The 22,512-nt window shown below is 43.4% G+C and overlaps 1 protein-coding gene and 1 long non-coding RNA gene across 10 annotated transcripts in view; one reads left to right on the top strand and one right to left on the bottom strand.

Moving 5' to 3' along the window:
* LOC309647222 overlaps positions 1–20,356 on the bottom strand; it is a 62,140-nt gene extending 41,784 nt beyond the window's left edge. For 3 of the 6 annotated variants that reach the window (XR_014255864.1, XR_014255865.1, XR_014255866.1), the window contains exon 1: positions 20,035–20,128. This is a non-coding gene — a long non-coding RNA (uncharacterized lncRNA). Of the gene's footprint in view, positions 1–9,600; positions 9,669–11,804; positions 11,977–20,034; positions 20,129–20,234 lie in introns of those variants that run through there. The other 3 variants (XR_014255862.1, XR_014255861.1, XR_014255863.1) reach the window with 3 other exon arrangements.
* GRHL2 (grainyhead like transcription factor 2) overlaps positions 20,003–22,512 on the top strand; it is a 175,604-nt gene continuing 173,094 nt past the window's right edge. Inside the window, exon 1 of one of the 4 annotated variants that reach the window (XM_082434309.1) lies at positions 20,003–20,173. Coding sequence is in view for 2 of the 4 variants with exons in the window: in XM_082434305.1 (XP_082290431.1) it covers positions 20,357–20,376 (20 nt within the window). In the remaining 2 variants the exon portion in view is untranslated. Of the gene's footprint in view, positions 20,434–22,512 lie in introns of all 4 variants that reach the window. The other 3 variants (XM_082434307.1, XM_082434305.1, XM_082434306.1) reach the window with 3 other exon arrangements.

Below are 22,512 nucleotides of genomic sequence, written 5' to 3' on the forward strand. Positions count from 1 at the left end.
ATGTCTAAGAATTCTCTGGTCCCATCTAAATTCTCATTAACATCATGCATTAGTAGAGCTAATTGGGGGGCATTGTTCAGACCTGTGCTCTTGTCCATAGGACACACCTTTAGTGATTTTAGAGTGACTTACTTGATTTGAAAATTTGGGGAAATAAACTAGACATGTTGTTTTGGCTTCTTGCTGTCTTTCATCCCCTTGAACAGTACCCGCCTGTGGGCAGCACAGGCTTTCCTTTGCTCTTCCACAGTGCAGTTTGCAGGCCTGGAACCAGGCCCCAGGAACAGGAACTCGATTCAGACTGCAGGCCCAACTTCGTTTTTCCGTTAACTCAAGACCTCATGTGTACCTCTCTCAACTGGAAAGATGACATTTTGGCCTCCATCTTTAATCTTTATTTTTTGTCTCATATTTTTTAGAACCTCGGTGATAAAGAGTGCAATTTAATGGGGGCCTCTTCGGAGACCTCAACAAACTATTCCTCCGATTTTTCCAGTCTTATCTTGCACATGCCGAGTTCCAGTGTTTCCCAATTGCTAGTAAGGGACGATACAGTTTGCAATGTTTAAGAGATGCTTTATTTTTTAAATTTATTTATTTATTTATTTTTACTTCACAGAGCTATTGTGAGGATCAAATAAGCTGGATGACCTGAAAGCAAATAATACATATTCTTTAGCAGTCAATTAGTAACAGAAAATTGATAAGAGGAAAACAAAATTTAGATTTAAATGGTAGAACATCTTTTTTTTTTTTTTTTTTGGATGACCACAACAAAAGCAACAATGATTGCAATTACCAAACACGAAACACACTCATACTATGTCATAATATTGACATTCAGTCCAGTAATCCTCCACTGTAACAGCTCCTTTACTTTGCAATGAAAATTGATTTGTATATTTTTTGACCCTGAGTCCTTGTGGGATTTTTTTTTCTTATTCAAACAGAAAGTCACAAAAATTATAATCATCCTCATCAGTTCACTCAGTCCCATGTAATTAATTTTTTTTTTCATCTTGGTCTTTTGTTAGCACTTTTATGAATTCATCAGTTTTCCATTAGAGTTCTGAAAATGCTTATTCATTCAGTTCAGCAGTATAGTCAGTTACCAGAAACCTGTACTTGTCAGAGTCTTTTCCATGAATTCCTTGAAGATGAAACCCTTTTATAGGAACATTTTTGCAAAAGCATCAGAGTACACCCTAAGAGATGCTTTTATAAAGCCATCATCTGTGAAAGGTTTAAATGCCCTGACATCAAATTCATAACTGCATTTTGCAGCAACTTCATTGACTTTATTCACATATAAAAACAAATTCTTGACATGTCTATCTTCTTCTTCAGTTTGATAACGTTTTCATCCTGTGTAATCTCATTTATCCTAGCTTTTATGATGTTTTTTATTTTTATTTTTATTTATTTATTTTTTATTTTGGGCTGTTCTGCGAAGCTTGTGGGATCTTAGTTCCCCAACCAGGGATCAAACCCAGGTCAACGGCAGTGAAAGCGCTGAGTCCTAACCACTGGACTGCCAGGGAATTCCTTATTATGTTTTTTAATGACCCTTATTAATTTGTGTTTTTCAGATAGTTTCATTCTTTTTTTCCTTCCAGTCTTACTAAGATATAATTGACATATGACACTGTATAAGCTTAAGGCGTACAGCACAATGATTTGACTTACATGCATCATGAAATGATCACCACAATAAGTTTAGTGAACTCCTTCATCTCATATAGATACAACATTAAAGAAATAGAAAACGTTTTTTTCTTGTGATGAGAACTCTTAGGATTTACCCTCAACAATTCTTATATGTAACATATAGCAATGTTCATTATATTTATCATGTACATTGCATCCCTAGTACTTACTTATCCTATAACTGGAAGTCTGTACCTTTTGACCACCTTCATCCAATTCCCTCTCTCCCAACTCCCACCTCTGGCAACCACAAATCTGATCTCTTTTTCTATGAGTTTGTTTGTTTGTTGAAGTATAGCTGACCTACCACACTATGTTAGTTCCTGGGACAGGACATAGTGATTGGATATTTCTATACATTTCAAAATGATCACCATGGTAAGTCTAGTTGTCACCCATCACCATACAAAAATCTTATATAGTTATTGATTATACACCCCACAGTGTATATTACATACCCACGGCTCATTTATTTTGCAGCTGGAAGTTTGTACCTCTTAATGTCCCTCACCTATTTCTCTTCCCTCCGCAACCTTCCCCTCTGGCAACCACCTGTTCTCACAGATACAGGCATTCTTTACATAATAAACGTCACAATATTCTTTATTTCCATAGAGAAATAGACTCATAATTTTCTTAAAATCGGTGGTCTTCTCAGCCTAAATTTTTCCCCCATTCATGATCAAGGCATAGTAGCAGAAAAAATATTAGAAAAATAGTGGAAGAGTGATTAGAAATGACAGCTGACAGCCAGCCCGAGGACTGCAGAGATGCAGAGACTGGTAGAGGCTGAGCAAACAGGAGGCAACTATATCCACTTGGGGCCATTATTGCCACGTGGGCCCAGTGTTGCCAGATCATCTGATTTCTAAAGAGAAGCTGAAATCAGACTTTTATGTGAAATTTCACTTAAAAAAATACTACCGCCATTAAAAAAAAAACAAATCACAGAGCATACCAACAAAATACATTCTTTGGCAGAATCCTTCCTAATTCCCTGAAGGGCTGACAGTTTGCCTATTATCAGAAGCAACAGGGAGCTTCTAAGGTGGTTGGACATAGCCGGCTACCTGTGTCATGAAATCTGTTGGAGAAGGACTGGGGCCCTCTTCAGAATGCGCTGTCTTCCTTTCTAAGGGTTGAGACGCCTGGAGCAGAGAACAGAGTGGGTAGGGATGGTGGGCTGATCCCGGCTAAGGACTCATTTTGCTTTTTGGCTGGGCATCCCAGGCTGCAGGTGACTCCGCAGTGCTTTCTCCAAGATTCCAAGCTGACCACGTCCACTCTCAAACTTTCTTTCCCTTAATTTTTCTTTCCCTCCCAGTCTGCCCATTCTCACTGCTTCCATTTTTTAAACCAGAGAAGTTCAGGCTCTGTAGATTGGTGGATACTTGGTAAATTCTACCAACTGAGGGACATGGCTAAACAGCTGAAACAAGGACAACATTAACTAAACCAGAAAGGCTGAATGTCTGGGATAAAATAGAGAAGCCAGAAGAAACAAAAAAGCATTTCACTTGCTGTGGAGAAAATATAATTATTAAAGAATCCAAAATGAAAACTACTTTTTATAAGAGACATATAAACACGTTAAACTCTCCTGTAAATCTGATTTGACGTTCTGAGAGGATTGTATACACACCTACATATTACACAACATTTTCACACATGTATATTACTTTTACAAGACTTTTGTAAAAGTAATAAGTTGTATTAAAAACAAGTTTCTGGGTTTTTTTGTTTGTTTTTTTAATTAATTAATTAATTTTTTGGCTGCGTCGGGTCTTAGTTGCGGCATGTGGGATCTTTCATGGAGGCGCCCAGGCTCTTCGCTGTGGCGCGCGGGCTTCTCTTTAGTTGTGGTGCATGGGCACCAGAGCACATGCTCTCTAGTTGAGGTGCGCAGGCTCAGTAATTGTGGCGTGCAGGCTTAGTTGCCCCACGGCATGTGGGATCTTAGTTCCCTGAATTGGAAGGCAGATTCTTTACCACTGGGACCACCAGGGAAGTCCCTCTGTTTGTTTTTGAGTACATTTCTGTGTAGAGTGATTATTTGGCTATCCACGTTTTGGAATTGCTTATTCAAGTTTATTGGCTCATTTCACATTAGATTGTCTTTTCTCATGGATTTGTAGAAGCCTTTCTTTCTTTCTTTTTCTTTCTTTCTTCCTTTCTTTCTTTCCTTCCTTGCTTCTCTCTGTCTCTCTTGGTTTTTTTTTTTTTTGGCCTACTCCAAGGTCATGAAGATATTTTCCTGTTATCTTCTGGAAGGTTTATTGTTTTACATTTAATATTCAAAACTATAATCCACTTGGAATTAACTTGTTTTGTGTGAGGTAGGGGTCAAGTCCTTCCTTTCCTTTCCTTGTTTTTCTTTCCTTCCTTCCTCCTTCATCTGGATATCCTACTGGCCCAGAGTCACTTATTAAAAAGACTGTCCTGTTTCCACTACACTTCATATAGCTTTGTCATAAATGAAGATGTGTGAGTCTATTCTATTAGTTTTTCAAGTTTTTTTAATTTTTAATTTTTTTTAAGCTTTGAAAACTACCCATATGTGGTAGGCAGCCTCCAAGACAGCTCCAAAGATCTCACCTCCTGATATTTACACCCTGGCATAGTTCCCTCTCACATCGCACCAAGATTGGTTTGTCTGACCAACAGTATACAGCAGAAAAGATGAAATGCTACCTTCAAAATTAGGTTATAAAAGATGTTAAGGTCTCCCTCTTTCACTTGTTCTAGGGGAAGCCAGCAGTCATTTCTGGAGGATATACATACATCCTTGTGAAGAGATTCACATGGCAAGTAATTGAGCCCTCCGTCCAGCAGCCCATGGAACAAGAACGTGAGTGAACTTGGAAAGAGATCCTCTGGACTTCAGGTGACTGCAGACCTGGCTGATGGCTTGACCACAGCTTCATAAGGGGTCCTCAGCCAGAAGCACCCAGCAGAGCTGCTGCTAGATTCCTGACCCTCAGAAACCGAGTGAGATAATAAATGTTTGGTGGTGGTGGTTGTTTTTTTTGGTGTTGTTGTTGCACCGGGTCTTAGTTGCAGCAGGCAGGCTCCTTAGCTGTGGCTCCTGGGCTCTTTGGTTGTGGCTCGCCAGCTCCTTAGTTGCAGCATGGGAACTCTTAGTTGCGGCATGCACAGGGGATCTAGTTTCCTGACCAGGGATCGAACCCACGCCCCCTGCATTGGGAGTGCAGAGTCTTATCCACTGTGCCACCAGGGAAGTCCCTGTGTGTTGTTTTAAGCTGCTAAATTTGAAGTAGATTGTTACACAGCAATAGATAACAAATACACCATTATTTCATTTAAAAATGTTTACATATTCAAAAATACAAACAGACCTCCTAAAATTGTTACTTTTTATGAGTCGTTGAAATGTCAAAGGCACTTGTAAAGCAGAGGATTGCCTAATGATTAATGCCTTACATGTTACAAAATCACAGGCAGTTCTGACTTCGAGCCACCAGTGATACAGAAAATGTGTGGCAGCAACAGATAGAATGAGAAATGCAAGATTAAATCTGGGATTCCAGGATAATTTCTGTAGGTCCTTCCTTCTGGACAATTTATGATTCCGGTGGAAGCCTAAGAACTCTATTTCCTTAAAATCCTTACGATAAAGAGCAGTCACATTTCTTCCTCTCTCTTCATTCCTACATCAGTCTTAAGTTATTAAAGTTAAATTACTTTAAATACCAGCTGGAAAATGCAATGAGCATTTAAGATACAATGTGCAGAGCAGTTTGCCTGGGGCACAGAGTCAATGAAGGGAAGTGTTAGGAGGTCAGACTGAGTAATTGATGTCTCTTTGGTAAATTGACGTCTTTTTGCTCTTGGCCATTAGAGCTGGCATGAGCCATACAGGAGCCATGCACCAGCTGGCCCAATGAAGTGGTAGATTCTAAAGGCAACCTGGGCTGATAGTTCCTCAGACCTGCTGGCCTTGGTACCAGTGCTTGCCTGGTGTGGCGAAAATCCCTGTGCATATGGAAGCGCATGTTACAAATACAAATTCCTGAGACTCACCCCTGGGGATTCTGATTCACTAAGTTAGAGGTTGGGCCACGAAATGTACATTCGTGACAGGCTCCTATGGAGATTCTATGGACATCCGGGTTTAAGATCCAGAGTTCTAAGTGATTCTCCATGGGCTGGCCCTGTTATCCCCAAGTCTTACGTGTTCATTCTATCTCTCACTCCAAGGCCCGACCATGAACCTGCCCCTGTTAATTCCTGAGGATCCTGTGTTTCTGGGGACCTACCTGGCTTTTGGGCACATTTTTTCTTACACAGTTTCTGCTCCTTTTGTTTTTTTGATTTGGGCATCACCTGATATTTTGGGAAAGGAATTCCCTCCTCCAAACTTGGTCCTTGGGAACGTCATCCTCAGCTTGGTCCTCACCAGCTCTCAGGGAAGAGTCATATCATTTTGCTTAAATATCATATTTTCAAATTGAGTGCCCCCCTCATTGCACGCGCACACATGCACACACACACACACACACACACCACACAAACACACATACTTCCCAAGCTCTCACCCGCCCAGGCAGGGGCCAGTGGAGGATGGAGACCCCAGCTGGTTCCACTTTCTGGTTCTTGAAAGCCTTGTGTGAAGCCCTCCATACCCACTTATATCTGTCCGCTCCCTTCCCTACAGCACCTTGGCTAGACAAATATGGACATTGAGCTCTGGATTTTGTTGCTTTCAAAAACAGTTTTTTGCTTATAAAAAAATTAAACTCACACAGCAAGAGGAGAGAACAATACAATGAATCCTCATAGACCCATTCACGCAAATTCAATAATTATGAAAAATTTTGCCACATTTCCTTTATCTACTCTTTTTCTCCCTTCTGTTGAATTCTTTTAATTCTTTTAAAGCCAGTTTCAGATATCATGTCATTGTGCATCTACGTATGTCCATATACATTTCTTAAACATGTTTCTTTTCTAAATCAAGATCCAAATCAGGTCCACAAATTACATTTAGTTGTTTGTCTTTTATATTCATTTCGATGTAGATTTCTCCCCAACCCACAATTTTTTTTTCATGCCATTGACTTGTTGCAGTAACTAAGTCTGTTTCCCTCAGGTTTCTCAATATTCTAGATGTGTCTGTTTGGCTCCTTTGGACTGTCTTTCAACTTGATTCCCTCTCTTCCTTGTTTCCAGAGGCTTGATTAGATTGCTTCATTTTTTAGGGAATAGCACCTCAAAGGTGATGCCACAGGCTTTGCCGTGGAATACCTCAGAAGGCCTGCAGCATCTGGCTGTTCTGCTTTTTTGTTGTTGTTGTTGTTCTGCTTTTAATGATGCTAAGATTGATCAATGGGTTTATGTGGTGACCACCTGATAGCTCATCCTAAAGTTTCCCATTAACCGTTCATCACATTAGTTTCATCCACTGTTAATCCCAAGTGAATTTTGAAGAGGAATTTCTGCTACAACAACACAGCTGGCCCACTGGTTACAATTTACCCACAGCCATCCATTGTACTTCTTTGCTCTGAACCCCCAGGAGATACGGCTTTCACTTGTGGCTGTATTTCCAAGCCCTGGAAAATGCTTCTTAAACCTTCAATGTGCATTTAAATCTTGTTAAAATGTAGCTCTAATTTAGGAGGCTCGAGATTCTATATTTCTAACAAGCTTCCAGGTTATTCCAATATTACTGACCTGTGGCTACACTTTACAAAGCAAGGCCCTGGTGCATCTCTAATGTCTAAAATCTCACAGGAGCCAGAAGGAGCTACATATAGGCCACTCAGAGAGTTTCAAGAAACTGGCCCTAAGAATGAGGGTGTACATCTAAATTGGGCAACACTATAGGGCTGTCTTTCTGGCAAATCTTCTCTCTTCCAATCTGGAAAACTACTGCTTAGAGACCAATCATGGCCTCCTTCATATGGCTTCTGCCTCCAGTGCCCAAGCCCATGACGAGCCCCTTCCCACTGGGCTGGACCACTTAGACTTAACCACCTCCTTCTCCTCTCCTCATGCACATCTCTGCCTGAAGTTCTGCAACAAGAGATGGAAAAAGTACAGTGAAAAATGTCCTGTGCTCTGATGGTCTCCAAAACTTAGTATACTGGGAATTGCATGGACCAGCTTGTGCCGCAGAGGCCTGCCTGCTATCTCCAAAGTACCCTGGGAAAGGTCAGGGCTTTCTGCCAGGACCACCCAGGAAGAACTGACAACATAGGATGCAGGGGAGGGAGGGGCTGTACCAAGACCAGGGTGGATAACAAAAGCAAATCATCCCCAGCAGCAAATGCCACAGACAATTGCCCTAGGTTTTTTGCTGTCTGAATCTCAATGCTCCCAATTGGCATCCACTCACTCGTACCTCTTGGCTTGATATCCTAGATCATGGACCAGTTTTAATATCTCCTTTGTCCCACTTAAACTTTAAGTTCTCTCCAAATATCCTTTTGGGCATTTTGGATCCACCTTCCACTTTTCATTCATGTTTTATGGCTCTGCTTATACTTCTGATTTGAGGGGGTGCCAAGCCTTGGACAAAAACAGTTCCCTCCAATCTGTAGCCCTGCAGACCCCATATCCAGCCATATTTAACTCAAGTCTCTTTCTGCAGAAAACCAGTGAGGATGAATTGGAGTTAGAGTGGGGAACATCTCAATTCATAGATTAGGTGGCCCTATGTGTACTAAGGAATTGCTGAAGGTTATCAAACTGGAAAGGGGCAGTCTCATGATATGAGGTTTTTTGAATATGTTTTTCTGGGTCGAGACAGTTTAAAGAGTATTTTGAGGTATCAAAAATGAACATGCCTCATTAAAAATCTCAGAGAGAACATTCTGTTCTGTTGTAGCCCAGCCATGGTCTCTGGGTTCTCATTTTGGCATTCTCCCTTGGGTAAATGTCATCTCTTCCCAGTTTATTTATAGTTCATTTAGACCATCAAAGCAATAATAATCCCCAAAATAGAGAGGGATGGTCTCATGATCAACGGGATACATGAAAAGCATTTTAATACAGAGTGAAAATGAAGAGGGTGGTTTTAATATAATACCTCACAACCGCCCCCTCATTCACTCCATCAACCCAATTTGTGTAATTTCCTTCAAGACCATGTCTAAAGTATTTTTCTTCTGTAAAGCCATTCATGACTAAATCTACCACATCTTGATACAGGAAGATCTTTACATTTAAAGCTAGGAGGTGGCATGGTACAGATTTTGGAATAAGGCAGATAAAGATTTGAATCCCAGATCTGCTACTTACATTATCCAAAATGAAGGTCAAATTTATCACCTGTATTATGAAGCTATCAACACTGTGGTATCACTAATTGATACATATTTTTAACCCAACGGCATTCTCCCACTACTTTCTTGTTAAGATAACCCAGATCTATTCAAATATTGAGTGGAGATTCCTTGATCTCACAGAAGGTGGATCCAGCTCCTGAACTCTACTGGTCATGTGACCTAGTTCTGGCCAATGAGATGGAAGGGGAAGTCTGATGGGGGCTTCTGGGAAAGATCTTTTCATCCCTAAAGTGAGTGCTCTACCTTCTTCCTGCTTTTGAACTTTGCTGTGTAGGGACATGAAACTTTTTACTGTGAGAGGCAGGAAAGTGCAAAAACGCTGACTCAGAGCTCAGAGTTATGAAGCTGCTGACCAAATGCCAGCAATAGTGTCAAGTGCTGCACAGAAAGTGATGAGCCTGTAACAGGCATCATCTCTGCCCTCCTGGAGCTCAGAGTCTAGTGGAAGGAGATGGCCGGTGATCAGACAGCACACAAATAAATATGAAATCACAACTGTGACAAGTGTTTTCAGAGACAGGAGCATGTTGCTGCATTAATAAATCACGGAGAAATGTATCTCCCCAGTATACCTACACCTAACCTGGGAGAGCCGAAGATGCTTCTCTGTGCATGAGATGATGGAGCATGGATCCGAAGGAAGGTTAGGAGCTAGTTAGATGAGGGACAGAAGAGAGTAAGAGTCTTAGGGATATAGAATAGCAAACGCAAAGACCCTGGGTAAGAGGGAACATGATATGTTTGCAATTGCACTTTTATTTTGAAAATTAATTTTATTTGATCAAAATTGTATATATATATGTGCGTGTATATAAACTACACATGTGTATAAAAGTATATATAGTTTTAGAAGTCAAATAATTACCTTGAGTGATAATATTGAAAATAATATTGGTTAATATTATTGAAAAATATCAACCCATGCCTCACTCCTCCCCACTTTCCAATCCCACTCCTAAGGGCAACTCTTTTTCATTATTTGAGCTTTCTTTTTCAAATTCTAGCATTTACTTCCATATTTCTAAATACTATGTCGATTGGCTAACCCAGAACACATTTCCGCAACCTCGTTCTGGCCAATGAGGTGAAGGCATTTAGGAGGCTTCTAATGTCAGTGCTGGCATTTCTTTCTTCACAAATGACAGAGTTGAAATGAGCACCACCCTCTCCCCCTTCTTACTGCCTTAAGCATAGATGTAACAGCTAACGTTGAAGGGATCACCTTGTGTCCACGTGAAAAAGGCCAAGAGAATCTCAGAGATGCCAGAACTGAGGGTCAGCCCCAAAGCAAGTGCCAGCTAACTTTCAGCCCTTTTTTTTTTTTTCTAAATGAGAAAAAGTAAATCCTATTTTTCTAAACTACTGCTAATCAGCCTTGATATTACTAGCTGCCCAAAGAATTCCTAATTGATGTTTGGTTGCTAGATCCTGATGTATGAGTTGTAGGCAAAAAAGCTATTGACTTTCTGTTATAGTAGATGATGATTTAACTCTTTCACAAACTTCCACATCCTCCTCACCCACACAATACCAGTATCGTCCTCCTTCCATCTTCTCAGGTGAGGTTTATCACCAGTTTTAGTAAATTATCATTCAGTAATTCTATTATGATGATCATATGAATATTACTCACTGTTGAGCCAAGTATGTAGAAGATTAATTTGATTATATTTCCATTCTTGTATAATTTTCCCCCTGGAGCTACTGAATGCTAAATATTTGCTTAATTTTCTCTGTACCTACTCCTAATACCTTTCACACCCTCAGAGAGTTTCTCAATATAATTTTCCACAGTGTTAAACTTAATATTTGGATTCAACCTGCCGCACTCCCCACCCACCTGGAGGCCTCTGTTGGATGAGAGAGTTTAGTTGCTCTCTAAGCCTGCTAAAAAGCCATCATTTTCTGACATCCCTTGAACTTTCTCCTCTGTTGCCTCACCTCTTTTCTGAGTCCTAAGACTATCTCTTGGTTCTTTGTGTTCTCCCATGCCTTAATGGATCACGTTGTCTAATATCTTTTTGAGAAAGGGTGCATGAGAGGTGATTTTTAGAACTTGAGCTTCTGGAATTGAACTTTATTCTACTTTCATACTTCATCGATAACTTGTCTAGGCATATAATTTAGTATTTAAAGGTATTTTCCCCCCCAATATCTTCAAGCTGGCAGTGTTGTTGAGTGAGCTAATACATTCTTTTTTAATTTTTGACCGTGCCATGTGACTGGTGGGATCTCAGTTTCCCAACTAGGGACTGAACCTGGGTCATGAAAGTCCGGAATCCTAACCACTAGGCCACCAAGGAACTCCCATTTTTTTCTTTTTTTTTTTTTTTACAAAAACCTTTCACTAATTTTAAGGTTGCATAACCCTTCCTTGATCAGTAGCCGAACCCATCTCCACAAAAACCCAAAAGAAGTAGGCATGTCATTGCAGGAGGCAGGAGGAATGTCTTTTGAGGTGTTTGTTCTCAGCGGTTCCATCCAGGCACTGATTTTCCTTGGGTGGCTCTTTGCATCTTGGGGCATACACCACCCATCCATGAGCTCTGGGAAACAGTCTGGATAGATCTGAGCACTCCAAGGATATTGACCTTCTGGTCTTCTCTCATGGCCAGAACACGTCAATGAGGAAAAGGCAAGAAGTTCTAAGATAAAAGGAGGTCCAGGGTGTTACCAAGAGGCCCATACGTTGCTTTATTTACGCTGAGAACCGCTTGCTCCCGTGGTGGCAGTTCTAACACTCTCCGCTCCTGCAGCCTATTTTTCTCCTGTGGAACAGCTCGCTACCTGGGTGACAGGCACCAACAGCCCCAGCTGTGAGGGGCGCAGCCCAGCCTCCACTGCTCTTTCTCCAAGGTGCCCAGCAGCACCCCCGGCTCAGGTCAGCCCGACCGTGCCGTCTGGAGTCTACAGCCAGAAGTCCCATCGCCTCAGGGATTCCTGCAGTTGGTAGGGAGAGCTTTGTCCCAAGAGAGGGAACAAGGGAAAAGAGAGAAAGAAGAAAGGGAGAAAGACAGAGAGACAGAAGGAAGGGGGGGGTGACATGGAAGGAAGGAAGGAAGGAAGGAAGGGGGAGGGAGGGAGGAAGGAAGGAAGGGGGAGGGAGGGAGGGAGGAAGGAAGGAAGGAAGGGGGAGGGAGGGAGGAAGGAAGGAAGGGGCAGGGAGGGAGGGAAGAAGGAAGGAAGGAAGGGGGAGGGAGGGAGGGAGGAAGGAAGGAGGGAGGGAGGGAGGGAGGAAGGAAGCTTTTTTCTTATTCTTGTTCGTTTGTGTCTAAGCAGTTTCCTCTTTGCTTATTTCATTTTATTTTCATTTCATTCATCTGGGCTAGAAAGTTCAGCCCAGACATTTTATGAGAATTGCTTCAATTTACACTATTTAGAACCCACTGTGCTGACCACTAGGTGGGTCATATCAATCAGAAGACTTATAATACTTGAGTTTTTAAAAAATCATATTCTCTCTTTTCTCTGATAATTCCCTCCCCAACATTTTTCCATTCTCTTTTTCTGAAACACCTCTTAGTCACATATGAGACCTACTTGACTGATCCTGCAATTTTGCCATTTGTTCTCTTTCACTCTCTATTTTGTTGTCTTTTTGTTCTACTTCTTGGGAGGCTTCCTAGATTCTATCTCCAAATATAGAGAGGCTCTATTTCAGCTTTTATATTTTAACGTCCACAAGCCCTTTTTGCTTCTCTGACGGTTGTTTTATTGCTTTTAAATAGTATGCTGGTGCTCACTTTGGCAGCACATGGCAAATGCGCAAGGATGACATGCAAATTCGTGAAGCATTCCATAAAAAAAAAAATAGTATGCTGTTCTTGTTTCATGGATGCAATATCTTCTCATATTTTAATTATAGAATCTTTATTCCATCCTTATACCACCTGTTTTCCTCAAAATCACTGTTTTACTTACTTTTTTTTTTTTTAACTTACATTTTTGTTCTGGTCTTTATACTTCATTTTGGAGGCTTTTCTCAAATGTCTGGTGACACCTAACCTCATATCTATATTTAAGAGTGTCACATAAAAAGCTTCTTAGAAGCTCTATGTGTGAGGGTGGGACTTGTTGATTGATGGACTTTGTTGAAAGGGGATCTGGTAGAGAATAGTCCCTTTCCTTCCCCCCTTCCTTCCTCTCTTTTCTTTTCTTTTCTTTCCTCTCTTCCTTCTTTCTCTCTCACTCTCTCTTTTTTCCTGATTGGGAAACACCCACATCAGTATCTGTAGGTCTTTCCTCTAGGGCCTTATAATTAATCCAAAGAAAGATCCTCTCATCTCCTACCTTGAGGAGAGGCATGGCTGGCAGTGGTATAAGCTGGCTGGTATATTGTGGTATAAGTGGTATATTCCTGGCTCACTGGGCTGGGTGGAGGAAGCTAGGAGATGGTATCTCACTGATTAGCATGTGGCCTTCACATACTCTCCTTGTTATAGGTCCAATGCCTCACTCCTGATGGTTCCCTCGATGTACCCAAGCCTGTGGTCTTCCTGGTTCAATTTGTCTAGAATACACTTCTGTCTCCTGACAGCATGGAGGAGGGATGCTGTTATGGGCTGAACTGTGCCTCCCCTAAATTCATATGTTGAGGTCCTAACCCTCAGTAGAGGCATACTCCATTTTATTGCACTTCAATTTACTGTGCTTTGCACATATTGTATTTTTTACAAATTGATGGTTTGTGGCAACCCTGCATCAAACAAGTCTGTTGGCACCATTTTTCCAGCAGCATTTCCTCATTTTGTGTCTCTGTGTCACATTTTGATGATTTTTGCAATATTTCAAACTTTTTCATTATTATTATATTTGTTATAGTGATCTATGATAGGTGATCTTCGATGTTACTATTGTAATTGTTTTGAGGCACCATGAAATATGCCCATATTAGATGACAAACTTAATAGATAAATGTTGTGTGTGTTCTGACTTCTCCACTGACAGGCCATTCCCCCATCTCTCTCACTCTCTTCAGGCCCCCCTATTCCCTGAGATACAACAATATTGCTATTAGGCCAATTAATAACCCTACAGTGGCCTCTAAGTGTTCAAGTGAAAGGACAAGTCACACATCTCTCACCTTAAATCAAAAGCTGAAAATTATTAAGCTCAGTGAGGAAGGCATGTAGAAAGCTGAGTCAGGCCAAAAGCTAGCCCTCTTGTGCCAAACAGTTAGCCAAGTTGTAAATGCAAAGAAAAAGTTCTTGAAGGAAATTAAAAGTGCTACTCCAGTGAACACATGAATGGCAAGAAAGTGGAACAAAATTATTACTGATATGCAGAAAGTTTTAGTGGTCTGCATAGAAGATCAAACCAGCCACAACATTCCCTTAAGCCAAAGCCTAATCCAGAGCAAGGCCCTAATTCTCTTCAATTCTATGAAGGCTGAGATAGGTGAAGAAGCTGCAGAAGAAAAGTTTGAAGCTAGCAGAGTTGGTTCATGAACTTTAAGGAAAGAAGCCATCTCCGTAACATAAAAGTACAAGGTGAAGCAGCAAGTGCTGATGTAGAAGCTGCAGCAAGTTATCCAGAAGATCTAGCTAAAATAATTTTTTAATAAATTTATTTATTTATTTATTTATTTTTTTAATTTTTGGCTGCATTGGGTCTTTGTTGCGTGCGGGCTTTCTCTAGTTGTGGCGAGCGGGGGCTACTCTTCGTTGTGGTGCGCGGGCTTCTCGTTGCAGTGGCTTCTCTTGTTGTGGAGCACGGGCTCTAGGTGCGCGGGCTTCAGTAGTTGTGGTACACAGGCTTAGTTGCTCTGTGACATGTGATATCTTCCCGGACCAGGGCTCAAACCCGTGTCCCCTGCATTGGCAGGTGGATTCTTAACCACTGCGCCATCAGGGAAGTCCCTCTAGCTAAGATAATTAATGAAGGTAGCTACACTAAACATCAAACTTTCAATGTAGATGAAAAAGCCTTGTATTGGAAGAAGATGTCATCCAGAACTTTCATAGCTAGAGAGAAGTCAACGCCTGGCTTCAAAGGCTGACTCTCTTAATAGAGGCTAATGCAGCTGGTGACTTGAAGTTGAAGCCAATGCTCATCTACCATTCTGAAAATCCTAGGGCCCTATGCTAAATCTCTGACTGTGCTCGATAAATGGATTAACAAAGCCTGTATGACAGCATATGTGTTTATAGTCTGGTTGATTGAATGTTTAAGCCACTGTTGAGACCTACTGCTCAGAAAAAAAAAGATTCATTTCAAAATATCGATGCTCACTGAAAATGCACCTGGTTACCCAAGAGCTCTGATGTAGATGTACAATGAGATAAATGTTGTTTCATGCCTGCTAACACAACATCCATTCTACAGCCTATGGATCAAGGAGTCATCTCAACTTTCAAGTCTTACTATTTAAGAAGTACATTTCATAAGGCTATAGCTGCCACAGACAATGATTCCTCTGATGAATCTGGACAAAGTAAATTGAAAATCTTCTGGAAAGGATTCATCATTCTAGATGCCATTAAGAACATTCACAATGAGGTGACTCATGGAAAGAGGTCAAAATATCAACGTTACCAGGAGTTGGGAAGAAGTTGCTTTCCATCCCCATGAATGACTTTGAGGGGTTCAAGATTTCATTGGAGGAAGTAACTGCAGATGTGGTAGAAATAGCAAGAGAGTTAGAAATAGAAGTAGAGCCTGAAGATGTGACCGAATTGCTGCAATCTGATGATAAAACTTTCATGAATGCTGAGTTGACCAAAGAAAGTGGTTTCTTGAGATGGAATCTACTCCTGGTGAAGATTCTATGAAGACTGTTAAAATGAGAGAGAGAAGCACATTCTCATGATGGGTGTGGCAGGGTTTCATAGTCACTTACAACTCTTTTGCCAAAAGAATCAAAACAATTGGGTAACAGAGGTAATTGCATGGTCAATGATTTTAAATGGTCCACGGAGGATCTTATCCTTCACAAACTAACCAATCAATGTCGCAGTAGGTAGCCAATCAGGGGATACTAAGTGATGCAGTCAAAGTTGAGTTATTAGATATTGGAGAGGAAGAAAGGAATCTTGGCCACCATTGACCAAAAAAAGGAAAGGGTTGCCCACAAATTCTGGTTTTGTTTGCACAAACAAATCTGGGACAGTTTGGTAAAAGCTTTTGGATAGTTTTGGAAATGGCTTCCCATTAAAGATGGCAGATTGGCCCATACTTGTTTATGTTCATTGTCTCCTGAAAAGGACAGTAAAGGAACATAAAAGGATAAATCCACAGGGACAAAGAGGATGGAGGTGGGGTCATCTGCAAAGGATATATTTCAACACATTTCTGGAAGATGGTCTGGATGGAAGAGTGGAAACTGTTTTGTTTTGGGTTTTTTTTAATTAATTAATTAATTAATTAATTAATTTTTGGCTGGGTTGGGTCTTCGTTGCTGCGCGCAGGCTTTCTCTGGTTGAGGCGAGCAGGGTTACTCTTTGTTGCAGTGCGCGGGCTTCTCATTGTGGTGGCTTCTCTTGTTGCAGAGCACAGGTTCTAGGCACGCAGCCTTCAGTAGTTGTGGCACATGGGCTTCAGTAGTTGTGGCGTGTGGGCTCTAGAGCGCAGGCTCAGTAGTTGTGGTGCACGGGCTTAGCTGCTCCGCGGCATGTGGGATCTTCCCGGACCACGGCTTGAACCTGTGTCCCCTGCATTAGCAGGCGGATTCTTAACCACTGTGTCACCAGGGAAGCCCTGGAAACTGGTTTAACAGAACATCGGAAGCTACTCTAATGTCATCCTAGAGGTCAGTACAGAAACAGCCCAAGAGATTATTCTATAAAACACCAGATAGGCCTGGGTCTTGGAGATGCCAGAGATCATGAGAGAGAGAGAGATGTTGGTGAGAGGTCTCAGGATCCCAGAAGTGAGGGAGAGGTGACAGGCCGAGAGCTGAGTGAATGTGGGTATTTGGAGTTGTTAGATCCTCAGCTCAGGTGCCCTGTGCCACTTCTTGGAGCCAGGGGATTACAACTCCAGCAGGAAAAACAGGAGAGAGGCTTGTACATCAGGCAGAAAGAAGGGCAGGAGTAAGGCACCTACAGGAAAGAAAGAAGGAGAAACTGCATACCGAGCAGAGACCCATCTGGATCCCTTCTCCTGAACTGCTTTGAGAATACTGGCAGCCAGGTGAGTTTTCCCTCAGGCAAGAGATAGCAGATACTTCTCTTGAGATGCTTAAGAGCCCAGAAGAAAAGACCTCTAGTTTCTGATATTTGGGGGATCTTCCTAAGGAAAGGTGAACTTTTTATCTGATCACCACACAGCGAGCCCAGCAATGAGCAAGCACACTCCCTCCCACCCCTATATGTAGTTTCCAGTGGGGTTTTATGACCTCATTCTTCTTCTTTTTTTTTTTTTTAAACATCTTTATTGAAGTATAATTGCCTTACAATGGTGTGTTAGCTTCTGCTTTATAACAAAGTGAATCAGTTATACATATACATATGTTCTCATATCTCTTCCCTCTTGCATCTCCCTCCCTCCCACCCTCCCCATCCCACCCCTCTAGGTGGTCACAAAGCACTGAGCTGATCTCCCTGTGCTATGCCCTGTGCTATGCGGCTGCTTCCCACTAGCTATCTATTTTACATTTGGTAGTGTATATATGTCCATGACACTCTCTCACCCTGTCACATCTCACCCCACCCCCTCCCCATATCCTCAAGTCCATTCTGTAGTAGGTCTGTGTCTTTATTCCCGTATGACCTCATTCTTAAGTAAGAAGGGAGAGTCAAAGGTTTGCAAACATTTGATGAAAGCCTCCAACATGATGAAATTTCAGAATATTAGGTAACCAAGGCACATAATCATGAAATTTCAGAATATTAGAGATAAAGAGATTATTCTATAAGTTTTTAGAAAGAAAAATTCCAGATCACAAAGGAATGGGAATCAAGATGACATCCGAATTCTCAATGGCAACATTGGATGCTAGAAGATAAAAGAGCAATTTTTATGAACTTATGAATGAAATATTTCAACTTAGAATTCTACACTTGGTCAAACTCTTTAAAAAGTAAGAGTTGAATAAAGACATTTAAAATTTTACCTTCTGTACCCATTCTTGGGCTATTACTGGAACATATGCCATGGAAAATGAAGCAGCAAACAAAGATAAAAGGCACAGGACAGAGAAATGTGGTTCTTACTCTGGAGATGTCCCAGGATGACAACTGAGTAGCAGGTCCAGAGAGGAAATTATCTCCATTGGAAGAGGACAGTGGACTTTGGAGGGATGTTTCCGGTGGGGGTGGGGGTGGGGAATGGGATTGATTGTTTGATCATTTGGAAAATAAATGTGACAGTTATTTGATAGACATGTTGTAGAAAAAATATCAGGTTGGAAACATCACAAACTGAGTAAACAGATAAAAGGTTTTTATAAGAAAGAAAACAACCATAGTTGCTCTATTGTGACTAGTATTTGCACAGTCACTGACTACTTGCTATCCCTAAACTGTGAAAGAGATATATTGGATGAATGGTGGAAGATGAAACTAGATGGGGTTTGATAGAGTTAAGTCCTTATCTAAGGCAACAGGTGGACAAAGCACATCATCTAAATAGATAAATCAAGGGATAGCTGTGTAAATTATTTAGAAATAGGAAGGTAATGACAGAATAGATAGCTAAAAGTGGAATTTGGTAGCCTCTAGACAGGAGGTTAAGAAGGCAGAGGAGAGGTGGGTACTGCATTATCTTGAAGTATCGTATTATCTTTAAAAAGTAAGCGTGTGTGCTTATACTGTCTTTAAAAAGTAAGAAAAAATTTTGAAATTCATTTGTTGAGAATGAAACACAGAACAGCCAAACCTTGTCTCATAATGTAATTTTCATTATGATCCATACAGGTTAAAATAGAAGTTGTTTCATCTCTGTCAATGTCGTATTAATTCGAAATAAATCATGATAAGCTTTCCATGCCCTCTTTATTTCTACAATTCATATGCATGGGCTAGATTCCTGTCGGAACTTCCACAGATACTCGTTGGAAGTAGTGGTTATAAATTACACGTTTGCAAATTCGTTGTTCCCAACCAGGAGAAACAAAACTGCAAAAAAGTCAGTTTCATTCTGAATTGTTTATTTGGCAACCATATTAAGCTGGAAGGATAAATCTCCTTTGTAATCGCTGCTTCTATTGAATTACAATGTAAATGTTGACGCTTGCCTGGAAACGTCAAATGACAACAGGTTTATGGGAGGGATTCAGTGGTTTGCAGCTCTGGAATCCCAGGCTGCCGAGTTAAGATGGAAGAGGTGTGCCTGAGCCATATTAGCGTCTGTTCGACCACATTTCTTCAGCCCATCAAAACCACGCCACTCCCTATCCGTCTAGGTCATGAAAGGATGCTCACCTATTTGTAAATCTAGTAATCTATCGTATCTATTACACATCGGGACACGAAAAGTGTTTGTTGTGGATAAGTATGTTAAAAATGCAATTACGTAACAGACTCGGCGATCTTTGTGTTTTTCTCCTCCTCTGAGCACAACGTACACTTTAGTCCCGTACTCTTCCGACACTGTCAAACAGTCCTCTTAATGTGGGTATTAAAAAGCCTTGTGGTGGTGCGGTGCATTTGATTCCGGTTGGCTTGGGATCCCCGAGTTCAGCTCTCCTTAGTCCTTCCGTTTGACCCACAATCCCTAGTGGTTGCAGGTGTTGCTTTTTTTCCTGTTAACTTCTCTCCCTCAATCCCCCCCACCCCCCCGCCAAACCCCCAACCCCCCTTCCCAGGCCGGCCTCCGGGAAGAAGGGAAACGTAGCATGAAGTCTACTCGAAGCACTGACCCTCAGCTCCCACGGGCTGCCGCAGAGCTGCAAGCGTGCCGCCGCTGCTCTCAGGTAAACTTCGGAGTGAGTTACCTGCACTTGGAGAAGGGCCTTACCTGAGCGCGCCTCTGCCAATGGCAGCTCACCTGAGGGAGCCCCGCAGCCAATCACCGCGCAGCTCGTCCCTCGGGCTTGTACCCTTTAGTGAAAGAATTCAGCTCCTTGCGAGAAAGTTACCTGTGGCCGCCCAAGTCCGCCACTTTGTGCTCTGTGGCTGCCCACTGCCACGATCCGGGAGGACTCCGCGCCGCCCGGCCGCCTCCGAGCTCGGGCCCCATGTGAGGGGGGCCCCCCCTTATCCCACCTTTCCGGCTAGGTGAGGGCGCGAGCGGGCGAGCGAGCGAGAGTGGTGAGGGGGGACGGAAAAGCAGAATTACCTGTAGCTCTTGTTCTGCCATCTCGGGCGCTCTCACACACCTTCACCTGCACAGACTTGAAAGTCCAGTTTCACCAGAGGCTGAGGCTCCAGGAAAAGGGGAGCGAGTTCATTGGATCAAACATGTCACAAGAGTCGGACAAGTAAGTGGATCACACGCGCCGGCTGCTGCTACTACCACTTTGGGCTGATGGCAACTGGTTTGTTATGTTTTTTGGTTTTTGGTTTTTTTTTTTTTTTTTTTTTTTAGGTTGCTATTGTTGGTTTTTTTTTTTTTTTCTTTCTTTTTTCTTTTTCTTTTTGGTGTATCCAGACTTTTCCAGATTATGTTTCTACCCTGGTTAAGGGGAGACACCCTGCAAGAATATGAATGTTTAATACCCCCTTTGGGCCTTGATAGTAAAAGTAGGTTTTCCTCTTTCCTTCCTCCCTTACGAATGATCTCAGCCCCGGTCTCCCAGGACGAATCCTTGTATATTGGCAGAGGTTTTGGTAGAAGAGGGCGGGAGGCCTGTTATTCTCCCTCTCTTTTAGTTGCTCCCACCGCTTCAGGCTCTTAGGGCCATTTGGAAATTCAGCTGAGTTCCTTCGATTAGCCCAAAGGGCCTGCTGGAAAAGCGGGTCTTGGCGGCTTTTGTGCGAGCGCAACAAAGAGCCTTTATCCTGAAGCAGAAACGGCCATCTTCCCGCACTGGGCCGGAGGGTGTGCGTGTGCGCGCCCGCGTGTGCGCCCCCGACGGGAGGCGAGGCGCCGGGCGGCCCGGGTCTCGGGGGCCGCGGGGGCCGCCCCCACCGCCGTGCCCCCGCCCCCTCCCGCCCGCCCCCGAATGGCTTGGCCATCTTACGCAGGTGCGGGAGGACTGGACCTTTCGGGAACGAGGGGGTTTGATTTGAGGCCCGAGTTTGCGCCACGGTCAGGCGCTACGGGGCGCCTGCAACTTATCGAGTCAGCCCCGCCCGGACAGCCTCCGCGGCCCCGCGAGCTCGCCGCCCTCCGAGGCCCGGCCGGCCCAGGCGCCCCGCTCCGGAGGCCGCCACCTCGGGCGTGGCTAGCGGGACGGAGCGAGTGCGCGGGGGCCTCCCTAGGCGACTCTCGCCTGAAAAGGCGGGGAGCCCGGCTTCCCGCGCCTCCTAAGGCCAGCCGGGGGGCGCGTCCGCCCCGTCCGGGACGGGAACTCTAGCCGCGCTGGGGCTCGGCAGCCTGAGCCGCGGGGCGCCGGGCCCGGGTCCCGTCTCGTCCAGGCGGCCGCCCAGCAGGCCTGGCCCCCGCCTCCCGGCCGGCTTTGTGCTGCCAGGGGGAGGTGGGGCGGAGGGCGGGAGCGAGCGGGGGCCGGAGGTGGGTCCCGCGGCCCTGCCCGGGATTCGGTGGCGACGCTGCCTTCCCCCTCCTGGCGGGCGCGTCCTGGGCTGGGAACGGGCTGCGTCCTATCGGGAGTGCGTGGAGGCCACCTTTCCGCTTTTCCTGGTCGCTTTACCCCGGCGGTGCGGCCACGCCAAGGAGACCTTCCTCAGGGCGTTTCCACGGGGGGGGGGGGGGGCTGCCGGCGCCTCTTCTGGAGAAGTGGCCTGGGACCCGTCCCAAACCGAGGGACCCTGAGGGGGGCAGCGGGAATGCCCTGTGGACCTGTCCAGGGATGGAGGGGACCATCCTCAAAGTTAAACCCCGGGTAGGGTAGGTGTAGCTAACGTCACAGGCTATCATACTTAAGAAAAACTACCAGATATTAGTACCACTTTGCCCACTAATGAAAAATTAAGTGCGAGCTACACACCGGAGGGGAGGACCTAGTTACAATACAAACACGGGACGAGGCCGGGAGCAGGGGTGGGACTGGGAAAGTGTGGGATTGCTTGCGTGTACCCCCGCTCCCACCCCAAATTGTCTCTGTAGCCTTTAAGAACTCACTACTCGAGTTTGAAAACTTCAGTAGCCAAAAGCCGAGATGGCAGCACGGATTTTTTGTTTTGATCTTCGTGTCAAAAATGGTTGCAAATCTAGTGAATATTGGATAAGTCTTATTGTAATTCCTTAATTAAATCACACGATTAACATTCGGTTGCACCACTTCGTTTTGTGATACAACGGGACTCGAATTTAGAATGAAAACGGATTGGCTTTTATTTTAACCGATTGTACTTAGCACCAATGAAGATAATTTATTTAGTATTGAAAATAAGTTCTAATATAGTCAATATTGTGTTAACTTTGGTGACGGATTGTAACTAGATTTATTTTGCGGATCGTTTCGTGACCTATATAGACATCAAATCACTGTGTT

The sequence above is a fragment of the Balaenoptera physalus genome (genome assembly GCF_965194825.1).
Source record: "Balaenoptera physalus genome assembly, chromosome: 17".
Classification (NCBI taxonomy): Eukaryota; Metazoa; Chordata; class Mammalia; order Artiodactyla; family Balaenopteridae; genus Balaenoptera; species Balaenoptera physalus.